Raw genomic sequence first — 25,799 nt, 5'->3', positions numbered from 1 at the left:
TGTCAAGTTTGTGGTCAACCAAGACTCCTAGATCCTTTTCACATGTACTGCTCTCAAGCCAGGTGTCACCCATCTTGTATTTGTGCCGCTCATTTTTTTTGCCCAAGTGCAATACTTTACATTTCTCCCTGTTAAAATTCATTTTGTTTGTTTTTGCCCAGTTCTCTAATCTGTCAAGGTCGTTTTGAAGTGTGATCCTGTCCTCTGGGGTGTTAGCCACCCCTCCCAGTTTGGTGTCATCTGCAAATTTGATCAGGATGCCCTTGAGTCCATCATCCAAGTCGTTGATAAAGATGTTAAATAAGACCGGGCCCAAGACAGAACCCTGTGGCACCCCACTAGTCACTCTTCTCCAGGATGAAGAGGAACCATTGATGAGCACCCTTTGGGTTCGGTCAGTCAGCCAGTTACAAATCCACTGAGTGGTAGCAGAGTCAAGACCGCATTTTACCAGCTTCTTTACAAGAATATCATGGGGCACCTTGTCAAATGCCTTACTGAAATCAAGGTAGGCTATATCCACTGAGTTCCCTTCATCTACCAGGCTTGTAATTCTGTCAAAAAATGAGATCAGGTTAGTCTGACATGACTTATTTTTCAGAAATCCATGCTGACTATTGGTGATCACAGCATTCCTTTCTAGGTGCTCACAGACTGTTTGCTTAATGATCTGCTCCAGAATCTTCCCTGCTATTGATGTCAGACTGACTGGGCGGTAATTATTTGGGTCCTCTCTTTTCCCCTTTTTGAAAATAGGGACAACATTTGCCCTCCTCCAGTCTGCCGGGACTTCGCCTGTTCTCCAGGATTTCTCGAAGATGACTGCCAGTGGTTCTGAGATCACATCTGCCAGTTCTTTTAATACTCTTGGATGCAGTTCATCTGGCCCTGGAGACTTGAATACATCTAAACTAGCCAAATATTCTTGTACTGTCTCCTTAGTTATTCTGGGCTGTGTTTCCTTTGCAGAATCATTTGCTCCAAATTCTTCAGGTCGGGCATTGTTTTCTTTATCGGAGAAGACTGAGGCAAAGAAGGCATTGAGGAGTTCAGCCCTTTCTGTGTCCCCTGTTTGCATTTCACCATCTTCTCCTCTGAGTGACCCCACTGTTTCTTTGTTCTTCCTTTTGCTACGAACATACCCATAAAAGCCTTTTTTGTTGCTTTTAACCTCTCTAGCAAGCCTGAGTTCATTCTGTGCTTTAGCTTTTTTGACTTTGTGTCTACACGTGCTGGCTATTTGTTTGAATTCCTCTTTGGTGGTTTCCCCCCTTTTCCATTTTTTGTACACATCCTTTTTTAATCTTAATTCAGTTAAAAGTTCTTTAGATAGCCACCCTGGCTTCTTTAGGCACCTTCCATGTTTCCGTCTCATTGGTGTTGCCTGACGTTGTGCTTTTACTATCTCCCTCTTAACAAACTCCCAGCCATCATGAACTCCCTTTCCTTTTAGTATTGCTGTCCATGGGATCTCACCCAGCACTTCCCTAAGTTTTATGAAGTCGGCTTTCTTAAAGTCAAGAAATTGAGTCCTAGTATGCTTGGCTGCTCCTTTCCGCTGTATAGTAAACTTCAGAAGAGCATGATCACTCGCGCCTAATGATCCTTCCACTTCTACCCCACTAACCAGGTCATCAACATTGGTTAGGACCAGATCTAAAATGGCTGTTCCTCTTGTTGCTTCTCCCACTTTCTGGACAATGAAGTTGTCTGCAAGGCCAGTGAGGAATCTGTTTGACCTTATGCTCTTGGCTGAGTTTGACGTCCAACAAATATCCGGGTAACTGAAGTCCCCCATTACTACTATCTCCCTTCCTTTTGCATGCTTGGCCATCTGTTCCAGGAAGGCATCATCTATGTCCTCCGTTTGGCTTGGGGATCTATAGTAAACTCCCACAATGAGGTCTCTGTTATTCTTCTCTCCCTTAATTTTGACCCAAATGCTCTCACATTGGCTTTGAGGTTCTAAATCTTGGATCTCTTCACAGGTATACACATCCCTGACATATAACGCCACTCCTCCTCCTTTCTTGTCTGGTCTGTTTCTCTGAAATAGATTGTATCCCCCCATTATTACATTCCAATCGTGGGACTTATCCCACCAGGTTTCAGTGATGCCTATTATGTCATATTTAGTTTGCTGTACCAAGAGCTCAAGCTCATCTTGTTTATTTCCCATGCTTTGCGCATTAGTGTACAGACATTGAAGTCCATTAATCATTCCCCCGTGTCTCTTATTTAAGGATTTTTTCCTCCCACCACTAGGTCCGCGTGCTGTTTGCTCCATTTGGTCTATGACATTTGGATGATCATCTTCATTAATTGATAGACTCCTACCTTCAGGAGCACTGTCTCCCTCCCCCACATTAGTCAGTTTAAAGCCCTCCTGATGAGGTTTCTGAGATTTTTGGCAAAAACATTCCTCCCAACCGTTGTGAGGTGCAGCCCATCACTTGCCAGAAGTCCATCTTCAAGAAACTGCAGTCCGTGATCTAAGAATCCAAACCGTTCCTGTTTACACCATTTGCGAAGCCAGCTGTTCACTTCCACTATTTTCCCCTCTCTCCCTGGGCCACGTCGTTCAACTGGGAGGACAGACGAGATGACAATTTGTGCATTTAGTTGCTTCAATTTCCTGCCGAGAGCCTCGTAGTCTCTTTTGATCTTCTGGAGGCTATTGCTTGCAGTGTCATTGGTTCCCACATGAACCAAGAGGAAGGGGTATTTGTCAGTGGGTTTTATGATTCCTTGCAGTCGTTCAGTTACATCTTGGATCTTAGCCCCGGGGAGACAGCACACTTCCCGAGACATCTTGTCAGGCCCACAGACATCTTGTCAGGCCCACAGATCCTCCTCCCAATCCATTTTCCTTTTGTGTTGTCTTTTTAAGATTCTAAACTCAAGAACTGGGACTGTTTCATTTTCGTTGATCTGGGAACAGCAGGGTAAAAACACTAAATGGAGTTCAATGAAACAAGGGTTCTAGATAAATCTCATTGAACACAATGAAATTGTGCATGCATTCACACCTTAGCCAAGGAGAAAACCTGGAATTCAAATTGGGAACAATCTAACTTTAATCCAAGTTCGCATTTGTCGTTGGCTGGTATCTGTTTGCCTCCCAGAGTGGAGTGGTATTTGTATGTCAATAGGAATCCAATGACAAACCTAGATAGCATCTTAAAAAGCAGACAAAAGCCAACAAAGGCCCATATAGTTAAAGCTATGGTTTTCCCAGTACTGTAGTGATGTCTGGAAGTGAGAGCTGGACCATAAAGAAGGCTGATCACCGAAGAATTGATGCTTTTGAATTCTGGTGCTGGAGGAGACTCTTGAGAGTCCCATGGACTGCAAGAAGATCAAACCTATCCATTCTGAAGGAAATGAGCCCTGAGTGCTCACTGGAAGGACAGATCGTGAAGCTGAGGCTCCAATACTTTGGCCACCTCATGAGAAGAGAAGACTCCCTGGAAAAGACCCTGATGTTGGGAAAGATGGACGGCACAAGGAGAAGGAGACGACAGAGGACGAGATGGTTGGACAGTGTTCTTCAAGCTACCAGCATGAGTTTGACCAAACTGCGGGAGGCAGTGGAAGACAGGAGTGCCTGGCGTGCTCTGGTCCATGGGGTCACGAAGAGTCGGACATGACTGAACGACTAAACAACAACAAGGAATCCCCAGGAAAATGGCAAGGCAGACAAGGTCAAGCAACACATTTTATTTTCTGTTTTTCCTTCTATAGACATACAAAATAAGACATGGTTGAACTTCAGTCAAACTTGACACTTCTGATCGCAATGTCTCCCTCCACTGAGAATATTTTTGCAGAATTCGCCCCAAGCCGATTAGGGAACTTGACTTCCTGGTCTCCATTGATCTTCACAGTCACTGCCTCGTAATCAAAGGACAAACAGATCTGGGAAGAAGAGGAGTCAAGGAGTTAGGTTCATGGGTTGTTCCTTGGAAAGAGGCAAGTAGATGCTTCCAAGAGATTTATGGCCCAAACAGGAGTGGATTAATGGAGGGAGGGAGGGAAATACAAACTACTATCACCCTTGCAATTACACCTCCTGACCAATTTTGTTTGGGGGGGTTCTGTTAGGGCAGTTCAACCTGAAACCATGACACTCATCGTTTGGCTGTAGAAATTAAGGTTGGGGAGAGAAATTCAGAGTTGTAGCCAATGCCAGTTCTACTTAGGGTAGGCCCCCTGAATTAATAGGCATGGAAAAATTGAGCTCATTCATTTCATAGAATCATAGAATTATAGAGTTGGAAGAGACCACAAGGGCCATCGAGTCCAACCCCCTGCCAAGCAGGAAACACCATCAGAGCACTCCTGACATATGGTTGTCAAGCCTCTGCTTAAAGACCTCCAAAGTAGGAGACTCCACCACACTCCTTGGCAGCAAATTCCACTGTCAAACAGCTCTTACTGTCAGGAAGTTCTTCCTAATGTTTAGGTGGAATCTTCTTTCTTGTAGTTTGCATCCATTGCTCCGTGTCCGCTTCTCTGGAGCAGCAGAAAACAACCTTTCTCCCTCCTCTATATGATATCCTTTTATATATTTGAACATGGCTATCATATCACCCCTTAACCTCCTCTTCTCCAGGCTAAACATGCCCAGCTCCCTTAGCCGTTCCTCATAAGGCATCGTTTCCAGGCCTTTGACCATTTTGGTTGCCCTCCTCTGGACACGTTCCAGTTTGTCAGTGTCCTTCTTGAACTGTGGTGCCCAGAACTGGACACAGTACTCCAGGTGAGGTCTGACCAGAGCAGAATACAGTGGCACTATTACCGTATTTTTCGCCCTATAGGATGCACTTTTCCCCCTCCAAAAATGAAGGGGAAATCTGGGTGCGTCCTATGGGGCGAATGCAGGCTTTCGCTGAAGCTTGGAGAGCGAGAGGGGTCGGTGCGCACCGAACCCTCTCGCTCTCCAGGCTTCAGGAAGACATCAGCAGCCTAGGCAGCCCTGTGGGAGTTCCCGCAGGGCTGTCTAGGCTGCGGATAACAGCCTGCTCCCCGGAGCACCGGGCGCGCTGAAAGCAGAGCGCCCAGCGCTTCAGGAACACATCCGCAGCGTCGGCAGCCCTGCAGGAGTTCCCTGCAGGGCTCCCCACGCTGCGGATAGCAGCCTGCTGCGCTATCCGCAGCTTGTGAGCTCACCCAAGTGCCGGGCAGACATGGGCTAGCCCCACAAGCTCGGGGGACAGCAGGGAGGCGCAGCGCCGGCATCCCGCTGTTCCTCGACCTGGTTCGGTTTCCCCGACCTGCTTTTGGGGGGGAAATAAAGGGAAATTTTTTCCCCTTTATTCCCCCCCCAAAAAAACTAGGTGCGTCCTATGGGACGGTGCGTCCTATGGGACGAAAAATACGGTGCTTCCCTTGATCTAGATGCTATATTCCTATTGATGCATTTCAAGGGGTCTACTGTAAACAGGACATGGATGCAGCCCTCTTTTTTAACGAAAAAACCCCAGCTAATTGATGCTTTTCATACCAAAACACACCTATCCTTTCTCTCCCTCTAGCAGTGCAGCAATAAAATTGCTAGAACGTTTGAAAAGCTAAGCAGGGTCTGCTATGGTTTCAAATTAGATGGGAAACCATGTGTTGAGATGCCTGCACTGCAGGGGGTGTCTGGAGGTGGTTGGAGGATGGATGGCTGCTAACAGATTGAGGTTGAATCCTGACAAGACAGAAGTACTGTCTTCTTGGGGGGGGGCAGGAGGAGGGCAGGCGTGGAGGACGCCCTGGTCCTGAATGGGGTAACTGTGCCCCTGAAGGACCAGGTGCGCAGCCTGGGAGTTATTTTGGACTCACAGCTGTCCATGGAGGCACAGGTCAAATCTGTGTCCAGGGCAGCTGTCTACCAGCTCCATCTGGTACGCAGGCTGAGACCCTACCTGCCCGCAGTCTGTCTCACCAGAGTGGTGCATGCTCTGGTTATCTCTCGCTTGGGCTACTGCAATGGGCTCTATGTAGGGCTACCTTTTAAGGTGACCCAGAAACAACAACTACAACTAATCCAGAATGTGGCAGCTAGACTGGTGACTGGGAGCGGCCACTGAGACCACATAACACCAGTCTTGAAAGACCTACACTGGCTCCCAGTATGTTTCCAAGCACAATTCAAAGTGTTGGTGCTGACCTTTAAAGCCCTAAACGGCCTCAGTCCTGTATACCTGAGGGAGAATTTCCACCTCCATCGTTCTGCCCAGACACTGAGGTCCAGCGCCAAGGGCCTTCTTGCGGTTCCCTCATTGCGAGAAGTGAGGCTACAGGGAACCAGACAGAGGGCCTTCTCGGTAGTGGCACCCACCCTGTGGAACACCCTCCCATCAGATGTCAAATAACTATCTGACTTTTAGAAGACATGTGAAGGCAGCCCTGTTTAGGGAAAATTTTAATGACTGATGTTTTAATGTATTTTTAATCTTTTGTTGGAAGCCACCCAGAGTAGCTGGGGAAGCCCAGCCAGATGGGCGGGGTATAAATAATAAATTATTATAAGAAATTATGTGCCAAAATTGAGAGAGTCACTACAAATGATCATACTTCACTTCAGAACCCCCTCAGAAAGGCAGAAGTGGCAGAAGAGAATTAATTCATTACATTCCTATCTGGTTTGCAGCCCTTCTGAGGATGCTATAGCCTAGGGCACGGGTGTCAAACACAAGGCCCGCGGGCCGAATCCGGCCCTCCAGACCTCGTCATGTGGCCCATGTAGCCACCGCCAGCCTTCACCTTTTATTCTCGCCTTTTTTTTTTTTTACACAAGAAAGCTGCCTCTTCAGCGCATGCGCAGCAGCCTACAAGCCAGAGAACGTCTGCTCTCTAGCGGCGCCGGCCGTTCTACACAGGAAACCTCCACAATAATTTATGATAATAAAGAGTGGACACATAGTCCTACAGATACAACCAGCCCTTTGAGGGTGACCAAACTGCTGATGCGGCCCCCGATGAATTTGAGTTTGACACCCCTGGCCTAGGGGAAAGAGCAACTATATCACATGCAGAAGACCTGGGTTCAATTTTTCAGCATCTTCAGGTAGCCTCTCCCTGAAACCCAGGTGTTATGTATTGAAGTTCTCACCCCGGCCACCAGAGGGTATTGTGTATATAGTTTTCTCTCAGGCCCACGTCAGTTAATTTAGGCGGGAAACCCTGTGTTGTTATGATGTTGACAGTCGGCTGCCTATAAAAGCAGGCCGGCTGAGCTGTTTGCAGTTCGGTTCAGTTCCAGTTTACTTATAAAGAACTACTTGGAGAAATCTGTCGCCTGCCATGTCCACTCACTACTTAATACCAGGAGAGTCAATGCCAGGTAGCGAAGGCAGTGCTGAGAGAGATGGACCAAAAATCCAACTTATTTAGAAGTTCCCAGTGCCCAAGGAGCCCCCCAATCCAGGAATGACCACTGCCTCTCCTTGAAGTTCTGGCGGTGCTGAGGCTATTCCTGCTCACCTTGGTGTCTTCTCCCTGCTGGAAGGGGAACACCGACTCCCGCAGCTCCGAGTCCCACTGACCATTCGTCTTTGAGTTGCACACAATGGTGTTGACGTCTCCGTGACTATCAAAGCGAGGATTGAAGTGGAGGATCGTGTCTGAATCATCGTGGCACAAGTTGAGGGCAAAGCTGGGAAGAGGAAAGGGCCACATGAGACAAACACTCACAAGGTGGATTAGCAGGAGCTGGCGGAGACAAAGTCTAACGGTTCTATTGTTATGGTGATATTGGAAGTAGGATACTGTTGCTGATTGACAAGAACCTAGCCTGGGTTTGTGACTTGGCTAAAGTCCTGTTTGGCAGTGGTGTAGCGTGGGGGCAGTTACCCGGGGCGCAAATTTCAACACCCGGTGCTGCCTCAATACAGTTGTGTGCTTCTGTCGCTGGGCTCCATTGAAAACAACTTCTCCATGTGAACCAGGAAGTAACCTCTGCAGACAAAGGAAGTCAACTCTTCTTATCTCTGCAACTGCTATCTCCCGGGTGATGCGGATGCCATTAAGCAGTTGAATGTGCATGCGTACTACATCCATTTACCTCCCTCTCACCCCCTCCATGTGGCCCTGGGCACTGCCAACCTACGCTAAGCCACTGCTGAAGGTATCTGACTGCATCTTTCAAGTCCTTTAACAGACTGGTGGTGGTGATCATGGGACCGTTTAACTCGCTTGTACTAAGAGGAGTCTGATAATGATTAATGGGAAGATATGTAACCTCCTCAAAAAAGCTATGCTCTGCCTCCACAGTCAGAACAAATGCTCAATAAAGAGCAGGCATTGTATAAGATTCACGTAAGCTGTGAAAAGCAGGATGAACAGTTCATCTGGAGGAGCCCATAAAAGCACACAAAAATAGCATCTAATAATTCTTAAGGAAAGTTAAGCTAAGCATCCTTTAGTAGTGATCAGCATCAGTGGCTGGTTAGATTACTAATTAAAAATATATGGTTGTACTGCATCTTTTACCTTATCATTCCAATAATGTATTGGTTGCTCCAACAGCATGGCTCTCATAAATCATGATTGAGTTCCTATACCAATAATTTAGGCACTTTCACCACTTTGTAACCAAGCTAGGTTTTACTGCCTGTGCAACTTTTCTGAAGCACATGAATCTGACCTTTGGAGAGTTTGTAAGTAAACCATTTATAACATACCAAACATGTGGTCTTTTCTTATGCAGGGGGAAGAGAGAAACTTTGGAAAGATTTTTTTAGGGGGACATTTTGGAGGGGCATATTTTAAATACAGCTTGTATTTCCACACTCTGCTTTGCTGCATATTTTGTGACTTTAAATCTCTGCTAGAGTTCCTTCACCAAAGAGTACTTGCCCCAAACTTAGAGCTTGGCATTCTGGAATTCTCCTTTCTATATGTGGGTTTTTTTTGCACCAACAAAAATAGACCAGCCCACCTTCAACAAGACAAACCTCTTGGCCTCTGGTGGCACTTTCCCCTTCACTTTGATGCATTCACCAGGCTTGATTGACAAGTGGGAAAAAACCATTTGCTGGAGGAAAGGCAGAAACAAAGAGCATTAGAATGCACACAGGTAACATCTTCTCCAAGGTCATTCCTATCTGGAAAGGGGAACCATTTCCACTCCAGTTTCTCTTGGAAGAAACTCCCTGCAAATATTTGCAGTTCCCAGAAATGGCCCAGCTGCACCCTAATCAATGAAGTATTGTTTCCTTTTCCCCACCCCCCACTGGCTTGGCTTCTCTATTATTGAACACACAAACCCTTAAACATGCCCACAGCTTATTGGGTTCCAGAATTAGATAGCCACCTATTCCGAATGAAGGAGACATGTAACAGGCTTCTTTCTGTGAGCAAGTGGGGGCAGTGGCCATTATTTCCATTGATGGAGGGGACATGTCCATATCATGTTCTGGTCCATAGCTGTCAACTTTTCCCTTTTCTTGCGAGGAATCCTATTCGGAATAAGGGAATTTCCCTTTTAAAAAGGAAAACGTTGACAGCTATGTTCTGGTCCCGTCTGTTTCTGGTCTTTCAGATGTGGCGGCCATTTTGCATTATGCTATGCTGCACCGCCACCGCCATCTTGTATTGCGCCACAATTCCACAGGCACCATTTTGCATTATCCCAACCCCACCACAACAGCCATGTTATGACTGGTGCCCACCCCCCAAAAAAGGTTAGGAACACCCCCACCCTTTCCAGGAAACCTGCGAACTGTAATTTTGCAAGCATGGAAGGGGAAGGGAGAAGGAACCAAAGATCCAACCAGAGAAGTAGGTCACATCTGTATTATACATTTAAAACACTCATACCACTTTAAAACAGCTATGTTCCCAAAGATTCCTGGGAACTGTAGAGGGTGCCGAGAGTTGTTAAAATCTTAAACCACAGTTCCCAATATTCTTTAGGGGAAACCAAGTATATCAGTGATTTAAATCTACGGTCTGGACATGATCACAGACAAAGTGTTACACAGCTGTTATTGCTGGTTTCCTTGTGAATGCTTCCACATGCAGAGCAGGGACACAGGGCAAGAAATTACAAGCCTTCCCCATTTCCCAGCAATTCTAGGAATCTAGCTGGAACAGCGGCATTTTCGGAACAGCTCACCTGTGGCCTCCAGCTCCCATCAGACCACAGCAAAATGGTCAATGGCCAGAGAGGATGGGAGTGGGAGTCCCCAACAGCTGGAGGGTACTATGTTGGTTGCAGATGTAGTTCACGTCAGATAAGGGAGTCACACAAAGAGTTCATTACATCAGAATAAAATTATGATGTGGGGCGAGGCACTGTGATAGGAATTTTGAGGTCTTAGATATATGGTAATGTTCATAAGCGTACCAACCAAGCACATACATAGATCAGCACAGGAAGACCGACCTGGAACCATTTTGATTCCCAAACTGAGCAAATGATTTCTCTGCAAGGTCAAAGTGGGAAACCTCCCCATTGTCTCTTTCCTCACGGATCCTGTCTTGGGGGGTACATTTAAGATATGAATAGGGTGTGAGCCTGTGTCCTGGCCCAGGAACTAAGTATTTATCATTACAAAAGAATGGCCAGGCTCCCCAGGCAATCCAATCAAGTAGCCTGCCAGACGGGAGATAAACAACGACAGGCGAAAAACAACATTCAAAATTCTTTCCAGTAGCACCTTAAAGACCAACTAAGTTAGTTCTTGGTATGAGCTTTCGTGTGCATGCACACTTCTTCAGATACAGATGGTGTATCTGAAGAAGTGTGCATGCACACGAAAGCTCATACCAAGAACTAACTTAGTTGGTCTTTAAGGTGCTACTGGAAGGAATTTTTTTATTTTGACTATGGCAGACCAACACGGCTACCTATCTGTAATTCAAAATTCTGTTTTAGACCGCCTTTTTTGTGATGTAGGTGTGATGTATCTGAGGCGTGGTCTTAGGTTACACCCCTTCTGTGATGTATGTATGATGTTTCTGGGGGTGGTCTTGATCTACAGGGTGGGAATTTCAAAAATCTTTATAAGGCCTTGCACACCATTGTTCTGGGTTCCTCCTCCTTTCCTGCGGGTGAGGGGAGCACCCTGTTGCAACAGATCAATAAAGATCAAGCTTACTAGCTGCTTTGCTTCTCAATATTCTCTGGTTGGCCTCTATTATTTTCTCCTACCAATAGGGAACCTACGTAAGGACTCTATATGGGCTCTTGGATACCCCATAAGGGAAAAAGGGGCAGATTTTTGTTTACAACATTACAGAAAACCATTAGTGCTTTAACAAATGTGTTTGTACAGGTGAGAAAATTTGGCTACTTCGATTCCGTTTCACAAGAAGCCAGCTGCAGGCTTTCTCCATGTAGTTAATGAGTAAATGAGCAAGACGAGTTGTTTGAGTTTCTCTGACCCAATCCAACAGGAATGTTCTTTTTTGGTTAAGAAAATCAAAGACGGCTTTTTTCAGGAATGTCCGTTATCATGAGGTGCTATAGCTAAGCGTTTGCCTTTCCGTTTTGCTCACAAGGCCTCTGCCCTCCTCAAGGCCAGGCCAGACAATGGCTGGCATCCTCCTACCCACAAGTCTCCCACGAAGTTGTAGTGGCTTGCAGAGCAAGAGAGAACATTTACAACCCCTAATAAGCCCAGTGGAATCATCAGAGAAAACTTCCGGGCAGAGATTCAGGGCCACACTCTGTGGAATATGCTGGAAGGCCCCAAACACAGCAGAGTTGCTTTGCTATAGTTTGAAGTGAATTTAAGTAATAGGCATTATCTAAACAGGAAAATAAGAAAATGAAGCCCAGAGAGCTTTAAGCAATTTAATATCTAGCTGCACTGCCAAATAATTTCTAAAGGCATGCCTGGTCACATGCAGAGCACAATAATTAAATTAGTTTATTACCAGCCGTTATATCAGCAAATAGCTACTCTGAAGGCCTGAGTAACTGCCATAGCCTTGACTCCTTCTGTTCATAATCGACTCATGGATAAACATAACTGTAGAGTTGGAAGGGGCCATGAATGTCATCTAGTCCAAACCCTGCAATGCAATAATTTTTCACCCACCGATGACCCCGAGATTAAGAGTCTCATGCTCTACTGAGCAAAAACAGGAATGGCCGTGAAAGATATATTTTGTTGCCCAAAGCAAATTACGCACAGCCAGCCACCTCTAACAATTTACAGGAACCTTTCCTTTTTCTAGCAGTAAGGAGATACGGGAAGTTAGATGCCGCAAATTTGCTACCCTTTCACAACGCCCAGCGTCAACTGCCTGAGGCTGGAATGTCACTTGGCCTAAACGGTAGGGCCAGGGCAGTTCTTTGAGCTCGAAGTACTAGGCAATACTAGCCTTCATTCAGAAGGGACTGCTGCAGCTATGAACAGTTATTCCACCTTGACCCATATGAGAAGGAACTAGGAAACTATCACCACTGGCTGCAATTCTAACCCCACGTTTACACCCAGAAGTACACAGAAGCACAACCTCGCAGACCCAGACAGAATGGATTGGATTGGATTGCTAGTTCCTTTTGCATTCTGTCCAGCAGTGGAGCTTTTGGGGAGAACGGTTTTAAGAAGGTTTTGCTAGAGCAACATTCAAGAATCCTTAGATATGGGCATGCCACAATGAGCCGCAGAAACCTATTATTGACTCAGAGCTGCCAACCTCTGTTCCCCGCCTCATTAAGGCTGCAATCTCTCAGCTCCACTTAGAAATAAGCCTCCATCTATTCTACCGGGCTGACTTCCAAATATACCGTACTTAAGAAGATTAAACAGTAAGCTAAAATGCTTACCAGCTGACCCTATCTAACATTAAATAACAAAATTAACTCCTCTCATACTCTCATAGCCCACTCCCTCCGGACAACTTACAGTCTCCATTGTGAAGGTTTGATGACTCAGCTGCTGACAAACACAAAAGCAAGCAAGTCTTCCTTCTTCTGCCTGAGCTTTAAATAGTGGCCAAGAGGAGGTGTGGCCTTCTTCCTGCCAATCAGAAACAAGCCTGTAAGGACCAATCAATCAGAGAGGAAGAGAATGGCCAGTGGAAATTGGAGTCTCTCCAATCATTAACCAAATTGCTAAGTGACGTGACTTGTGTCTCTCTCGGTCCATTCGATGTCCTTTGCATTCCTGACTCCATGTGAGGAACCCATAATTTTAGTCAGGTCCCAGCATTATGAACATAGAGCAGTAATGGCCAAAATTGGCCCTCCAGTTGTCTTGGGACTACAACTCCCATCATCCCTATCTAACAGGACCAGCGGTCAGGGATGATGGGAATTGTAGTCCCAAAACAGCTGGAGGGCCAAGTTTGGCCATCACTGACATAGAGCATGGGTAGGCAAACTAAGGCCCGGGGGCCGGATCTGGCCCAATCGCCTTCTAAATCTGGCCTGCGGATGGTCTGGGAATCAGCGTATTTTTACATGAGTAGAATGTGTGCTTTTATTTGAAATGCATCTCTGGGTTATTTTGTGGGCCTGCCTGGTGTTTTTACATGAGCAGAATGTGTCCTTTTATTTTAAACGCATCTCTGGGTTATTTGTGGGGCATACGAATTTGTTCTTTTTTTCTCTCCCAAAAATATAGTCCGGCCCCCCACAAGGTCTGAGGGACAGTGGACCGGCCCCCTGCTGAAAAAGTTTGCTGACCCTTGACATAGAGAAAGTGTTGAACTACAATTCCCATCATCTCTGGCTGTTGGCCATGCTGATGGAAGATCAGGGCATCACCACCCACAAAATGTCTGAGCAATGTTTTTGAGTCTGTCACTCAGACAACCTCAGACATCTACTCAGATGTTAAGTCCCATTGGATCCAGGTAAATTACACCCAGGTAAATAAGTATATAGGATTGCTCCGGGCAGCTGCTACTGGAATGATCTCTCAGAGCCTCTATTCTGAGTGTGATTTAACAGTCAATCCCTCTTTTTTGGTATATCTGCGAATCGTTGCTCCGAGGGGAATGGGGTCTCCATGCATCTCTGATTATCCTTAATGAACTAAAGTTCTCAGAATCCTTTGGAGGAAGCCATGGAAGTTTAAAGAGGTATGATACTGCTTTAAATGTATATAGCACATTGTTGTAGTCCTTGTTGTAATTTGGCAAATACCTTGCAGATATAACTTACACCTGTAGTGACCAAATGTAAAGCCTGAAAGAAAGTGAGCTACTTTAGCAGCAGAGCAATTATTATGTTCTTACAACTTTATTTGGAGGCCGAAATCAAACCTTCAGACAGATAAACCTTGTTTTAATCTGTAAGACTTTAAGCCATATATCTCCCCCTCTCTCTGAATTCCCCATGCATGCCTAGAAAATAAAAAGTGTGATTGACCTTACCAGTGAAAACATGGGCAAAATTACTGTGTAATGTATCCAAACTAAATCTTTTGTTGGAGATTTCTCCTCTTCTTTGGGTGTAGAAATGATCCCTCTGTCCTGCCAAGGAAATTGAAGAACACATTTATGTACGCGACAACGGCAGCAAGAGTTTTACTAGCACAGTGATGGAAGAAGGAAGAAATCCCGACCAAATAACTGTGGCAAGAGAAACTGATGGATTATGTGGAATTGGCGAAATTGACACATAAACTGCGTGATAAGGACAACGGTGACTTTAAAGAAGAATGGGAACCTTTTACAAAGTACTTAAAGAAACAACAAAGTGAACTGGACTCCTTGGCAGGTTTTGAATAAACATACACAAATTTATTACAGTGGTACCTCGGGTTAAGTACTTAACTCGTTCCGGAGGTCCGTACTTAGCCTGAAACTGTTCTTAACCTGAAGCACCACTTTAGCTAATGGGGCCTCCTGCTGCCGCCGCGCCACCGGAGCACGATTTCTGTTCTTATCCTGAAGCAAAGTTCTTAACCTGAAGAACTATTTCTGGGTTAGCAGAGTCTGTAACCTGAAGCGTGTGTAACCTGAAGCGTATGTAACCTGAGGTACCACTGTATTGGTAACATATAGACAGATAAATTAAGGATCTTTACAATTTTACAATATGCAGAAAATAACATATGTTGAAAAACCAGAGAGAGGACCTGAGGGAAGTCTGGGGGTGGGAGGGGGTGTTTCTTGGGGAGGGAAAAACTAAGGGGAAAAATGAGGATGATATGTTTTTGATAAACTGTTATGTTGAAAATTCTAATAATTTTTTTAGAAAAGAAAGAAAGAAATGATCCCTTTGTTACAGGGACTCTCTCAAAAACACCATCATCAAAGTAAAGTCCCTAATTCTTTTGGGGAAAGCCACAATAGCTAAACATCAATTACCGCACAGCATTTTTTAAAGGCACTAAAAAATGATGATGATGATTAAGAATCTCTTGTGTGGATTCCTCCTTGGTGAATTCACACTGTGCAAGCCTGTGGGTGCCTCCCAGGGATCATTAGCTCAGACACAGTTGGGAGACGTTAACAGCCAAATTACTCCCAACTGCATCTGCGCTGATGCTAATAAGATGTTTTAAATGGAGACCTGCCAACTTAAAGGGCCCCCTCTGTGGTCCCACAGCTTCTATTTGCATTGAAGCTGATTTGACAGAGACGGTGGGCAGGTGTTTCTCTTGTCGCCTTCCAAAACACCTTCCTCTGTCCCCGGGGGGGATAATCTTAGCTGCTGTCATTATAAGAATTGGTCGGCCTGTTATCATCTTGCACCTTGAACTCCAGAATTGTACATGTAGAAAAAAGTTATTAACGAGGCCTCTAGAGGCACGTTGGTGGCGCTGTGGGTTAAACCACAGAGCCTAGGACTTGCCGATCAGAAGGTTGGCGGTTCGGATCCCCACGACAGGGTGAGCTCCCGTTGCTCGGTCCCTGCTCCTGCCAACCTAGCAGTTCGAAAGCACGTCAAAGTGCAAGTAGATAAATAGGTACCGCTCCGGCGGGAAGGTAAACGGCATTTCCATGCGCTGCTCTGGTTCGCCAGAAGCGGCTTAGTCATGCTGGCCACATGACCCGGAAGCTGTACGCCGGCTCCCTCGGCCAATAAAGCGAGATGAGCGCCGCAACCCAAGAGTCGGCCACGACTGGACCTAATGGTCAGGGGTCCCTTTACCTTGACCTTTCCCTCTGCCAGACTCACGATGGCTCAGCTGGCAGGAACATTGCTCCTGAACAGATTTGGGTCAGGCGTGCTTTACACCAGCTTCACCTAAACCGGGATAAATTGCGCTGGCTTCCCATAGTTAGGATTGCTCCCTCGTATGGCTACATCTGTTTAGGGAAGTTTTCAACTTTTATTCTGTTTTTAATGTTCTGTTGAAAGCCACTCAGAGTGTCTGGGGAAACCCAGCCAGGTGGGCAGGGTAGAAATAATCATCATCATTATCTCTGCAAGTTGATGACTCTTTCAGTGTGGTGTAATAAGAGTGCTGAACTAGGACCTAGGAGACCGGGTGTGAATCTCCACTCAGCTGTGAAACTCAGAGCCTTGGACCAGTCACTATCTCTCAGGGCTGCTGTTAGGATAGAATGGGGAGGGACAACTTGAGCTCTTGGGAGGAATATCTGGCATTATACAGAGGTACCTCGGGTTACATATGCTTCAGGTTACACACTCCGCTAACCCAGAAATAGTACCTCGGGTTAAGAACTTTGCTTCAGGATAAGAACAGAAATTGGGCTCCAGCGGCGTGGCGGCAGCAGGAGGCCCCATTAGCTAAAGTGGTGCTTCAGGTTAAGAACAGTTTCAGGTTAAGAACGGACCTCCGGAACGAATTAAGTACTTAACCCGAGGTACCACTGTATTGTAAATATAATAGACAATACACTAAAATGGACTAAAAGGCAGAGGCTGCTAAGGGTCCCTCCAGATAAACCATTTATTGAGTTATATGTCCCGATTGGCTTGCACACTGATTACAGAGAGGTTAGATTACAGCTGGCCATTTGTTTTGATTCATTTACGGTTCAGCAATGAGCATTCGTCCTGATGTTCTTGCAGGGTGTTTACACGACCTTTGTCATTCACCCACCCAAACCCCTGGAGGTATTTTGTCATCACATTCCAAAATGCAAGTCTGTGGCTTTATTTATTTCTGTTTAAGTGGATTTGTTGCACTAGGGCAGCACAGCACTTTAAACCTTTTTAAGTGTGCAAACCAAAAGAAGAAGAAGAAGAAGAAGAAGAAGAAGAAGAAGAAGAAGAAGAAGAAGTTTGGATTTGATATCCCGCTTTATCACTACCCAAAAGAGTCTCAAAGCGGCTAACATTCTCCTTTCCCTTCCTCCCCCACAACAAACACTCTGTGAGGTGAGTGGGGCTGAGAGACTTCACAGAAGTGTGACTGGCCCAAGGTCACCCAGCAGCTGCAGGTGGAGGAGCGGGGAAGCGAACCCGGTTCACCAGATTACAAGACTACCACTCTTAACCATTACTCCACACTGGTATGCAGCTCAGTCCCCTCCAGCAACCACTGACAGCCCAGAGGCACCCTGAGTTAACACCTTGGTTAAGTGCCGTATTTTTTGCTCTATAAGACTCACTTTTTCCCTCCTAAAAAGTAAAGGGAAATGTGTGTGCGTCTTATGGAGCGAATGCAGGCTGTGCAGCTATCCCAGAAGCCAGAACAGCAAGAGGGATTGCTGCTTCCGCTGCGCAGCGATCCCTCTTGCTGTTCTGGCTTCTGAGATTCAGAATTTTTTCTTTCTTGTTTTCTTCCTCCAAAAACTAGGTGCGTCTTGTGGTCTGGTGCGTCTTATAGAGCGAAAAATACGGTAATTGGTGAAGTAATTTGGAGGACATGGTTCCCGATTTCGCATTCAAACAACAGAAACTCTGGGAGACGGGACTTTATTTGCACATTCTTTCCCCCAGCTAGTTCAGAGCTGCAAAGGGAGCATAATAGTTCAGAAACTTGACGGATTTGATCTTGAAGTCTCCAGCCACCGAGAAGAACTGTGCAGAATCCATCCCGAGCCGGTTGGGGAACTTGATCTCCTTGTTTCCTGGCATCGTCACCGTCACTGCCCTGGCGTCAAAGGAGATGGAGATCTAGCAAGGAGAAACCAATGACTTAGCCAACCTGGTGCTCACCAGAAGTTGTTGGAGTGCAACAACAACAACAACAACAACAATTTATTATTTATACCCTGCCCATCTGGCTGAATTTCCCCAGCCACTCTGGGCGGCTCCCAATCAAGTGTTAAAAACAGTACAGCGTTAAATATTAAAAACTTCCCTGAACAGGGCTGCCTTAAGATGTCTTCTGAATGTCAGGTAGTTGTTTATCTCTTTGACATCTGATGGGAGGGCGTTCCACAGGGCGGGTGCCACTACCGAGAAGGCCCTCTGTCTGGTTCCCTGTAGCCTCACTTCTCGCAATGAGGGAACCGCAAGAAGGCCCTTGGCGCTGGACCTCAGCGTCCGGGCAGAACGATGGAGGTGGAAACGCTCCCTCAGGTATACAGGACTGAGGCTGTTTAGGGCTTTAAAGCTCAGCACCAACACTTTGAAACGTGCTCAGAAACGTACTGGGAGCCAATGTAGGTCTTTCAAGACCGGTGTTATGTGGTCCCGGTGACCGCTCCCAGTCACCAGTCTGGCTGCTGCATTCTGGATTAATTGCAGTTTCTGGGTCACCTTCAAAGGTAGCTCCACGTAGAGCACGTTGCAGTAGTCCAAGCAGGAGATAACTAGAGCATGCACCACTCCGGCGAGACAGTCTGCAGGCAGGTAGGGTCTCAGCCTGCGTACCAGGTGGAGCTGGTAGACAGCTGCCCTGGACACAGAGTTAACCTGCGCCTCCATGGACAGCTGTGAGTCCAAAATGACTCCAGGGTTTTGCACGTGGTCCTTCGGGGGCACAGTTACCCCACTTCACATGCGTCGGCCAGGCTGTTTGCTGAGGTTGCTGGGAGTTGTAGTTCTAGATAGACCTTTGGTGCAATGCGGTCCATTCTTTCTTCTCCAGCCAGAAGGCAAGCAGGTGGGAGCTGACTCAGGGCAGAAGGAAACTGGTGGAGCAAATGGCCCCAAATTGCAGCAGAGGCACTTTGGATAATACTGTATGGTGCCCACTTTGGGATTACCAGCAGGGCTGTCTTTAGCAGATGTGGCGCCGGAGTGCAAATATCCGCCCAGTGCCCTCAAATTACCATGGATGGGCGGGGGGCGAAGCTGCGCACTGCCAGCCGGGGGGGGGACTATATGGTTGACGAGGTGCAGCTGGTGGGCGTGCAGGGAAAGGGGAGGCCGCTGGCAAAGCCGCACAGTTCGCCCACTGGCTGGGTGCCCCTGAGGTCAGCGCCCTGGCGCAATGAACCACTAAGCCCTATGGGAAAGACGGCTCTGATTACCAGGAATAGGGCACTCAGTGTGGCAGCGCCAGGACTCTGGCATTTGCCGCCAAGCAACCGTCATCTGCTCAAAGCTTATTTATTCTCTCAAACTTTCCCCGTTATGCAACTTACCCATGCGCTATTCGTGTGTTGTAAACTGTTTTCATCTTTTATCATCTTAAAATCACGTTCATGTGTTTGCCACTTAGGTTTTTTATCATTAAGCGGCATACAAACTTATATAAATACATTAAAAGGGTCTGGGGGGAGCCAAAAGGTTACAAAATGCCTGCTTTGCAACATTATCGCCCCACATTATCCAACTCACCTTATGAGTTAAGCGAGTTAAGACCATTGATCAATTATCTAGCTCAGTACAGTGGTACCTCTGGATACGAACGGGTTCTGTTCCGGAGCCCCGTTCGCATTCTGAAGCGAATGCAACCCGCGTCTGCCTGTGCGCGGGTCGTGATTCGCCGCTTCTGCGCATGCACATGACGTCATTTTGATCATCTGCGCATGCGCAAGTGGCGAAACCTGGAAGTAACGTGTTCCGTGACCCAGAAACTACAACTAATCCAGAATGCGGCAGCTAGACTGGTGACTGGGAGCGGCCGCCGAGACCATATAACATCAGTCTTGAAAGACCTACACTGGCTCCCAGTACGTTTCCGAGCACAATTCAAAGTGTTGGTGCTGACCTTTAAAGCCCTAAACGGCCTCGGTCCAGTATACCTGAAGGGGCGTCTCCACCCCCATCGTTCTGCCCGGACACTGAGGTCCAATGCCAAGGGCCTTCTGGCGGTTCCCTCGCTGCGAGAAACCAAGTTACAGGGAACCAGGCAGAGGGCCTTCTCGGTAGTGGCACCCGCCCTGTGGAATGCCCTCCCACGAGATGTCAAAGAGAAAAATAACTACCAAACTTTTAGAAGACATCTGAAGGCAGCCCTGTTTAGGGAAGCTTTTAATGTTTAATAGGTTATTGTATTTTAGTGTTTTGTTGGAAGCCACCCAGAGTGGCTGGGGAAACCCAGCCAGCTGGGCAGGGTATAAATAATAAATTATTATTATTATTACCTGACAATGCTCAACCTGAAGCAACTTCAACCCGAGGTATGACTGTATTGTCTAAAGCACTGGTTCCCAACTGGGGGTCCACGTAACCCACTCAGGAGATCCATGACACATACCTATTAGCACCCCATTTTTTAGCACTGTGCTCTCATGTAGGTAATGTGACTTGTGCAGGAGTGTGGCCCGGAAGGTGCGCATCCTGGTTTTGTGCTAGGACATGTTGGTGCCCAGGGCTGGGGGATTTCTGGTTTTGCAACGTCACAATATATCACCAGCTAGACATTGCGATATATCAAGATGTCTGAAATAAGGATGGAGCTATCTGGAGGCATTGGCTGGCTTCACTGTTTACCCCACAATGTGATTTTTGCATAGCGCGCACACACACATTGCACGATTCACTATGTATTGCCAGCTCAAAAACTACGAAACCGTTATCATGATATGGACTTGAAACTGGTTTTGGACAGTATATCTATCGCCCAGTCCTAACACACATCACGATTTGCGATACATTTGCCAGGTCAAAAACTATGAAACCGATATCACGAGATGGACTTCAAACCAGTTTCGGGTGATATTATCGATATATCGCCCAGCCCTAATTTGCTATGCACCATTTGCATAGCAAAAAACTACCACAGAAATATCAACATTTTCAAAAGTGTGGGAGTCTGTGGCTTGGCTTTTGGAAAAACAGAGGATTCGCAGTACTTAGTTATTTGGGAACCACTGGCCTACAATGATTGGCAGTGGCTTTCCAGGGTTTCCAGCAAGAGACTTTTCCCGCCCTACCTGGAAATTCCAGGGACTGAACCTTTGACCTCTTACTTGCGAGGTCGATGCTCCACCCCTGAGCTAATGGCGTATTCCCATATTCACCTTGGCTTCTTCTCCCTGCTGGAAAGGGAACAGCGACTCTCGCAGCTCCTGTCCCCACACTCCACACGCCTTGGAGTTACACACAATGTCGCGTGTCTCAAAGCGAGGGTTGAAGTGGAGGAGGAGGTTGTGGCGATCCCGGCCCAGGTTGATGGCAAACCTGTCATGGAGACGGAGGAGATACTGGAGACGAAACTCACATTTGATAGGAAGCAGCAGAACCCCATGCGGCTCCATCCCTCTTCAACCCATGTATTTTTCTTCTGCTTTATCAGTACAAACCTCTTGGCATCTGGGGGCACTCTCCCCATCACCAGGATGCCATCGCCAATCTTGATCGTCTTGTCGGTGACAGCCAGCTGCTAAAAGACCAAAGGGCAGAGTTAGACCAGGCATGGGGAAACATTGGCCCCCTTATTACTTTTTTGACATACGATGTAGCATTTTTAGTTGCTACTTTAATTATAAAGGGTCGCGGGTGGCGCTGTGGGTTAAACCACAGAGCGTAGGACTTGGCGATCAGAAGGTGGGCAGTTCGAATCCCCGCGACGGGGTGAGCTCCCGTTGCTTGGTCCCTGCTCCTGCCAACCTAGCAATTTGAAAGGACGTCAAAGTGCAAGTAGATAAATAGGTACTGCTCCGGCGGGAAGGTAAACGGCGTTTCCGTGTGCTGCTCTGGTTTGCCAGAAGCGGCTTAGTCATGCTGGCCACATGACCCGGAAGCTGTACGCCGGCTCCCTCGGCCCATAAAGCGAGATGAGGGCCGCAATCCCAGAGTCGGTCACGACTGGACCTAATGGTGAGGGGTCCCTTTACCTTTACCTTACTTTAATTATAAAATTGTTTTCCCTCTTGTTTTTAAGTTTCCATGCCTGGTTTGTTTGCAAATTCAAAAGCTCATTGTTTTAAATCATGGGTAGCTAAACTAAGGCCCGGGGGGGCCAGATCCAGCCCAATCGCCTTCTCAATCCGGCCCACGGACAGTCCGGAAATCAGTGTGTGTTTAAATGAGTAGAATGTGTCCTTTTCTTTAAAATGCATCTCTGGGTTATTTGTGGGGCAGAGGAATTTCTTCATTCCCCCCCCCAAAAAAATATAGTCCACCCCCCGCAAGGTCTGAGGGACAGTGGACCGGCCCCCTGCTGAAAATGTTTGCTGACCTCTGCTTTAAATATTTCAGTTTCTGCTCCGACATAGATAATTTTTGCAACATTTTGATGGCTTGTACAATTTCACCTTTTAAGAAATTTGTAAGTTCCCTCTCTTTCTGAGCTATTCCCAACATGGTCTCTTTATTTTTCAACTTCTTCTGCTTCTTAAAAAGTGAATTCCACTGGAAGGGAAATCCTCTCATCACTGCTTTTCCAGCATCCCACACTATCTTAATATCTGTTTCTTGGTTTAAGTTCAATTCAAAGTCATCTTTTAATTTTAGCTAGCCCTTTTCCACTACTTTTTTTTTAAAGTAGGTATTCATTAAGGCTCCATCGAAATGATGTTCATCTGTCCTTTCTCCATGTAAATACTATCGCGTTGTGGTCTGAAAATGTTCTGGGTTGAAAAGCTTTTCTACAGAGATCCACACTTGGAACGCTAACTTGGAACATTAAGTTGGACACTATGAAAGACTTATACAGTGGTACCTCGGGTTAAGAACTTAATTTGTTCTGGAGGTCCGTTCTTAACCTGAAACTGTTCTTAACCTGAGGTACAACTTTAGCTAATGGGGCTTCCTGCTGCTGCAGCACGATTTCTGTTCTCATCCTGAGGTAAAGTTCTTAAGCTGAGGTACTATTTCCGGGTTAGCGGAGTCTGTAACCTGAAGCGTCTGTAACCCGAGGTACCACTGTAATTGGAATAAAAAGGTAAAGGTAAATTAACTCATTGAAAGACTGAAAGACTGCTGCGCCATAAATGCCATAAATCAAGACAAGGAGAGTTGGCGTGTGTTGAGAGAGTTGGAACAGAGCCCGGAGCCTGGAAGATAAAATGGTGAAATGAAAAACTGAGATGACTACACTAAAAATCAGTTAAAGGATATGAACACAGAATAAACTGCCTCCTGCATGCTAAAAGAAAGATGGATTTGTTGGACACGGTAGAGTCATACACCAGGACTGTGAAGACTAAACAATGGGTTAAGAGCGGACTTATGAAATTGGGGGGGAAACAAGAGAGATAAACGCAGGAACAACTGAAAGAGACTTTCTCCAGACATCCAGAACATGGGAAGTCCCAAAATTCTTTTAATTTGGAATGTATAATTGGTTTATATTGTTTGTTTATATTATGATGTGGCAAGATTTGATACAAATTGGAATATTATTAAATGAAAATTTATAACAATTATCTACAAAAAAAGAGAAAATGTTCTAGGACAGTTGAATGCCCATACTTTGAATACAAGTACCGTAACGCAGGGGGCGCTGTGGGTTAAACCACAGAGCCTAGGACTTGCCAATCAGAAGGTCGGAAGGTAGGTGGGAAGGTAAACGGTGGGAAGGTAAACGGCGTTTCTGTGCACTGCTCTGGTTCGCCAGAAGCGGCTTAGTCATGCTGGCCACATGACCCGGAAGCTGTACGCCGGCTCCCTCGGCCAATAAAGCGATATGAGCACCGCAACCCCAGAGTCGGTCACGACTGGACCTAATGGTCAGGGGTCCCTTTACCTTACCATAATAATGGGTTTTGATGGACAACTCCCATGATCCCTGCCCACTGGCTATGCTGTCTGGGGCTGATGGGAGTTGTAGTTTGGCAACATCTAGGTGGTCAAACATCATGGCATTGATAATGAGCATTGCCAGTTCAACATATCATCCAAACAGAGGAGAGTTCCTGCCATGGTTATCTGCCACTACTTTCCGCAGACCTATCTACTGTTTTATATATATTACCCTCTCTCTCTCTCTCTCTCTCTCTCTCTCTCTCTCTCTCTCTCTCTCTCTCTCTGTCTCTCTCTGTTGTAGGGCAGGTAAAAGCAGAACTCAGCCAAAAGCAAATTTGCACTGTCAATCAGCTGATTGATGCCGCCAGTCAGCTGGCTGGTGCACTTGCAAACCTTAACAGCTGATCATTTGGTATAACACAGATGGCTTAATTTCTTCTTTTAAAAAATTGCATTTTCAAAAACAGGAACAGGTGCTACTAGCCCAGAGATGAAAAGAAGAAAGAGTCCCTACCAAAGAGGAATGGCAGACTAAGCTGATGGACTATGCCAAAATGCCAAAGCTGACTGGGAAACTTAGGAACCAAGACAAAAACTTTTCAAAAAAATAATTGGGGAAAATTTATAATTTACTTAGGAGACCACTGTAAACAGATGAAAATATTAGCAGGATTTTAATTTATTATTTATTTATTATTAGAATTTAATATCACTTGTAATGTAACAGGTATTATGGATAATATGGATAAATACAAAAAAATAGATCACGAAATAATATGTTTTTGAAAATGTTCACACTAGGACCCAAGGAAGGGTTGGAGGGGAAGTCGTGAGATTCAGAGAAATCTCTTTAAATGGATATGGATTTGGTATTGTTATAAACTTTTTTTGTTTGCTTGTAAAATCTAATACAAATGAATTTTTTTTAAAAAAACAGGAACAGAGAGCATATTTAAACCCCTCCTGTCCCACTTCTCTTTAAAAAAAACAGGGCCATGGTAATTAAATTGGTTAGTCACTCATTACGAAAGATCTCCAAGCAACTTACAACATAAGTAAACAAAAAAACCCCACAATATAAGCATATTTACACAAACATGCATATTATTAGTAAAATATACAAGCAGCTGCCACCCCAATGGAAAACCAGGTACTGCTCCACTGACAAGTTGCACAAGGGAGACTGAGTCACCAGACTGCTCTTTCTCCTACACTTTCTATAACGACTTGACAAAATTGCAATTTAATCTGCTCCCCCTAAGAGGCATTACATAACCACACGCCCCCAACAAACACAACACAGTACGGTAGTCAGCTAGAACTATTCCTATTACTACACAGATCGGCCACACTCGGGAGTAACTTACATACTCCATAATTTTCTCAGAGCTGCTTCAAAAAAGACACAGGAGGAATCCACAAAAGGGCTTCAAAGCCTGACCCTTAAAGCAGTGATCAAGGAGTCTGTCCTTCCTCCTCCCATCCAATCAGAGGTGCAGGCCTGTAAACACCTTGCAGTCAAGAGTAGGCGAGGCTGGTCAATGGAGCAGATTGGAGCCATCTCACCAGGTGAGTTCCTTCCAGACCAATTGTTAAGTGTTGTTGCAGGAATTTATGTATATGTTTTTGGGGGGTGCCCCTCCAGCAGATATCATGCACATGCAGCCCACTACCAAAATCAGCACAATCACTTTTGTGATTTGCCTCCACAAAACACTTCATCACAGTTTCTTCCTATCTATTCAAAGGGCCTTTGCTGCACGATACCAAATGTAACAATTCACTGATAAATGTATCTATGTACTGGCTCACTGGGAAAACCCCTCTGCCTGAGTGATAATTCCTGGCATCCTGATACCTGAGTGCCAGACAGGTAGCCATTCCAGAAATAACAAACCCA

At 45.9% G+C, this 25,799-nt stretch overlaps 2 protein-coding genes across 2 annotated transcripts in view; one reads left to right on the top strand and one right to left on the bottom strand.

Moving 5' to 3' along the window:
- Positions 1–3,700: 3,700 nt before the first annotated feature.
- On the bottom strand, positions 3,701–25,326 carry LOC308581022 (32 kDa beta-galactoside-binding lectin lec-3-like). The gene is made up of 9 exons (XM_081183457.1): positions 25,267–25,326; positions 21,514–21,593; positions 21,232–21,391; positions 17,885–17,989; positions 14,326–14,424; positions 12,852–12,965; positions 8,946–9,025; positions 7,474–7,645; positions 3,701–3,918 (listed from the first exon to the last, which is right to left on the bottom strand). The coding sequence occupies exons 1-9, from the start codon at positions 25,273–25,275 to the stop codon at positions 3,772–3,774; spliced, it is 966 nt and encodes a 321-aa protein (XP_081039583.1). The 5' UTR covers positions 25,276–25,326; the 3' UTR covers positions 3,701–3,771.
- LOC308580729 (uncharacterized protein) overlaps positions 9,316–25,799 on the top strand; it is a 34,147-nt gene continuing 17,663 nt past the window's right edge. The window contains exon 1 of the mRNA XM_081182817.1: positions 9,316–9,771. The gene's annotated coding sequence lies outside the window, so the exon portion shown is untranslated. The remainder of the gene's footprint in view (positions 9,772–25,799) is intronic.

Source organism: Podarcis bocagei (genome assembly GCF_964188305.1).
Source record: "Podarcis bocagei genome assembly, chromosome: 2".
Lineage (NCBI taxonomy): Eukaryota > Metazoa > Chordata > Lepidosauria > Squamata > Lacertidae > Podarcis > Podarcis bocagei.
This window is presented reverse-complemented; position numbering and strand designations above follow the sequence as displayed.